We start from the raw sequence: 4384 nt of genomic DNA on the forward strand, positions 1-4384 counted from the left end.
GCGTCGGCCAACTCATCACTATCTACAGCTTTTACCCGTTGTTCTAACAATGTTAAGACGGCTTATCGACTTCTTGAGAATAATTCTAAGAATAAAGTAAACCTACAGACATCGGTCTTGTTTAACAAAATCTGCCTAAAACAAAATCTGTCACCAAAGTACACCAATATATATATATATACACACATACAATTTATTTATTTATTACACACTTGAATTAAATCTATTTTAAATCAGCTATTTCATTTGTGCCACACTTTCATTTTCTCGTGTTATAATTTGTATACTCCAATTGTTTACTTCTTGTGTACATATTTCTGTTGTAATTACAAATATTGTTTGTTTGTTTTCTACCTCTAGATTACTGATGATGGAACTATGATGATTCTGAAACGTTTAATAAATGTTTTCTATTATCACGTTTGTGTTGTTCTTTATCATTAAGTTACGTTTTCAGAAAAATGAGTTGATTACAAGAATACATTTTGATTAACGTAAATCCGCACAAGTTAATGGTTGCCATCTTAAGAAACATGATGTGATAAGCATATAACCAGTAATAAACAATATCATATATATATATATGATATATGCACATACAATGGAAAACTTGTAGGGACCAATTTAGACCTTTATTGACATCCACTTTTTCTAGAATGATACGTGAAATTGACATTTATAGTTTCATTCTTTGTTGTAAAAGATAGTTATCTGTTTCTACATAACAGCAGTGGTGAAGAGCCGATATAATTACTATTGATATACGTGACAAATGATTGAAGCCGATAGATGTCTCAATTAAACATCTCGTATACAGAGATAGTTATAGAAAGTGGAGAGAACTATTTATTTGTATCAAGCAAAAGAAGATATTTCCTTTAACAATAAGATATAACTACAATTCTTAATTGTCGTTCTATTTCAGGGCATTTATTGGACCAACTCTAGGCGGTTATCTTCTGGAACACTTTGGTTACAGATCGGCAACAGTAATAATCTTTATTGAAGAATGTGCAATGGTGAGTAGTGAAATCCTTGAAATTTCTTCTACAATTGTTGACTATAATAGACATGCCTGATAACCAAGTAGTAATTCAGAGTCTCCATTATGAACCCAAAAGGATCTCTAGATGTAATATGATATATGTAACAAGAATAAAAAAAGAGGACATATGCATTAACACACTTTTTAAGTAGTCTAAAGTCACCTTTCATATTCACAGAATATGACATATATATAATATGACATATGTAAAAAGAATACATAATATGCATTAATACACTTCTTAAGTAGTCTAAATTCACATTTTATATTCACAGAATATGACATATATATATAATATAACATATGTAAGAAGAAGACATAATATGCATTAATACACTTCTTAAGTAGTCTAAATTCACATTTTATATTCACGGAATTATATCGTTTTACCTCATTATGCTCACACAGGTTTCTTGATTTTGATCACTTGCATTTTAACAGGTGAACAACTTTGGTGGAGATTGGTGTGTGAAGAGTTCGCGGACAGACAAAACATACAATTTCGCTTTTATACATATAGATTTCGGAGTTTTCTCTTTGGACTGTGTTCCTGATTTTAGCTTTAATTGCTTGCTATGATGAAGTGCGCTTTAACTTGATAACCAAGCAAACGTAATGGATAATTTCAGCCAATTATTATGATTTTTATGCACCTGTAATATCAAGCATGAGGTGTCTGTACAATATGAGGTTTTTGTTGTATTAAAAGCTAGTTCGGACAATAAAAACTGTAGGTGGATATTATAGTAGATGATGTGAAAAATGTGGCGTTTATTTTTACTTTTTTACTAGAAAATTCTATTTTGTTCAGATATTATTCTAAAACATCTAAAGATTCAAATACAGTCGCTGTCTACGTGAAATTCTCTTACAGTCAGAGTAGTCAGTATGCTAAAATGACTATAATCATCTTCTTTGTATCTGTAAAACCTTTTCTTTCGTATACAACAAAATGTAAATGTCTGTTGACCCCATTGACCTGAAACTTGTGTGAAAAAATTCAGTATTTTCTTTGTACTTCTGTGACAATCTAATTGAATACCTAACTGTGATAATATGAACTAAGATCACTAATCTACCACTTTTCCTTTCTAATGTTTTTACGTATAAAGTATTTTTATTTCAAATAAATGTTTTGTTATATAAATATGAAAGTGTTCTGATTCTTCGAGTAACTTTTTTAAAATTGGTTTTGCGTAAAATGTAAAAAGATAATTAATTCAAAGTAAAATTTTCATTGGTAGTTACTACTCCTGCTAATTCAAGTCAAGAGCGAAAAGAGAACCTTTACAAGAAAAACATAATTTATTCGACTCTGAGAGAAACGTTCCATCCAGCTATTGAAAGTTTAGAAGTCTGAAGTTTTTACAGAAGATATTGTTGTTAATATCACTTTTCAATAAATTTACTATTTCGTAGACTTTTTATTTATCTTCTGCCAACAAACCATAATTATGTTTAGAAATTCGCCTTTAATTTTTTTTATTTCGAAAAATAATTTGAATATATCGAGTTAGTTCTTATGTAACCTATCTGCTTTTTGCCTATTTAGTTCTTGTATAACCTTCATGCTTTTATAGACTGTAGTGTGAAATGTATCATACCATAATAAACCTTGAAATTGACAAATCATACATCGTGATTAGCTAAAACTGCAAGATTTAATTGTGAATTTTTCTTTTTCTTACTTGTATCTGTAACTGAAATAGTAAAGAATGTTACAAAATTACACAGTTGTACTATGTTTGATTAGATAGACAATAAATTTCAAATTTAACCACAAATACACATATCGATACTAAAAGTAAACACATATTTCAAATATAACACCAGTTAAAAAATTATAGTACTTTTTCGACCAAAACACTTCAATGGGACTCTGGAAGGCTCCGTTTCTCAAGACCGGTGTTTATGCCAAAAGATAAGTTTTCTGCAGTAAGTAAATGTTATTTCTTTTTTGTTGTTGTTAGCAAAGCGTAAAACAGACATGCTCGTACGAGTGTAAAAGAAAACTTCTGTACTACTGAACTAGAGATTTTCACTAAACGCAGAACACTTATCTATCCGTGTTCAATCATTCATTTAAACGGGTTATTTATTTCAAAACTGACTAAGATTTTTAATATTGCGGTGCTCTATTAATCTGAGAAGTTCCTTTGGTAGAACACTGGTCAAGTTTTCTGTTGTGGTTACGTAATGCATATACGAAAATATTATTCTTACTTGTTGTTTTCATGTATGCCAATTACAGTAATCCTTATTAGACGTACAATAGCTTAGGTGGTTGCAAAAAGTTGTTCTGATGAAAATAAATTAAACGATATGAATCAGAATAAAAACAGTAACTTAAAGATGAATGCAGCCAACTCTATATAACATAGTGACTAGAAATAATTTTAAAGTCAAACTAAAACCCGTGCTGATTATTCAGCTTTCAGTTGGTTATCATCTCTGTTAACGACATTTTCAGTTTTGTAGATCTGTGATTTTTAAGAATTAATAGAAAGATGTTCTGTTTATCTAGCTCAAATTTTATTTGACTGAAATAAACTAAGTTTTATTACCATTTGCGGCTCGGTAGACATTGCAACAACGCCTTTTAATCAGCAGTAGACTTGGCACCTTGTGCAACTGTTCAAATTAATAAAACGATGAATAATTGTTGTTTGAATTACTTTTTCATAAGTTATGATCACGAATACTTTTAACTTATTATAACCAAAAACTTTACACTCGTATTTGTATTCTTGTGGCCTAAAAATCAAATATTAAGGTTTTTCTTCCAGTGCACTAGGACAATTTAATTTTTTTAAAGTTTTTATCCTAACGAATTCCCATATCTTAAATCAGTATTACTTATTTTATATCGTTTAAAGTTATCAAATATTAACGAATATATTGCTATAGAAATCAAAATTGAAAGCAGCCAAAAGTAAAGAATGTTATTAGCAAAGCGTTACCAGAAATAAAACAACAAACTTGAACCGAACTTCTGATAGACATCTAGAATGAAATTGTTTAAAGCCTAAAAGAAACAAGTTAATAGAAGAAAAGTTTAAATAATTTATTTGTTTATATTTTTCCTATATTCTAAATATCATAATCCTGCTTGATATTTTGTTTATTTCTCCCTTACCTGTATTAATTTGGTTAGTTGTGTTTTCAGTGTTTTTGTTTTGATTGTTTGGTGTGTTTGTGTTTTGTGCTTTGTGTATTATATTTTCTTTCTCTGGAGCAACTGTTTATTTTGTTTAGTTTATATATACTTAACTTGTTCATTTGTGTGAACAACGAACCAGCAATTTTAGCAAGCGCAGGGTTACGGGTCAGATGGTCGAG

The 4384-nt window shown here is 29.4% G+C and overlaps 1 protein-coding gene across 4 annotated transcripts in view; it reads left to right on the top strand.

The window, feature by feature from the left end:
- LOC111088215 (MFS-type transporter SLC18B1-like) overlaps positions 1 to 2771 on the top strand; it is an 80614-nt gene extending 77843 nt beyond the window's left edge. For all 4 annotated transcript variants that reach the window (XM_022397617.1, XM_022397620.1, XM_022397618.1 and 1 more), the window contains 2 exons: positions 926 to 1019; positions 2290 to 2771. In XM_022397617.1, the coding sequence (XP_022253325.1) occupies positions 926 to 1019; positions 2290 to 2349 (154 nt within the window). In that variant the 3' untranslated portion in view covers positions 2350 to 2771. The remainder of the gene's footprint in view (positions 1 to 925; positions 1020 to 2289) is intronic.
- Positions 2772 to 4384: the final 1613 nt, after the last annotated feature.

This window comes from Limulus polyphemus, unplaced genomic scaffold (assembly GCF_000517525.1).
Source record: "Limulus polyphemus unplaced genomic scaffold, Limulus_polyphemus-2.1.2 Scaffold3342, whole genome shotgun sequence".
NCBI classification, from domain to species: Eukaryota; Metazoa; Arthropoda; class Merostomata; order Xiphosura; family Limulidae; genus Limulus; species Limulus polyphemus.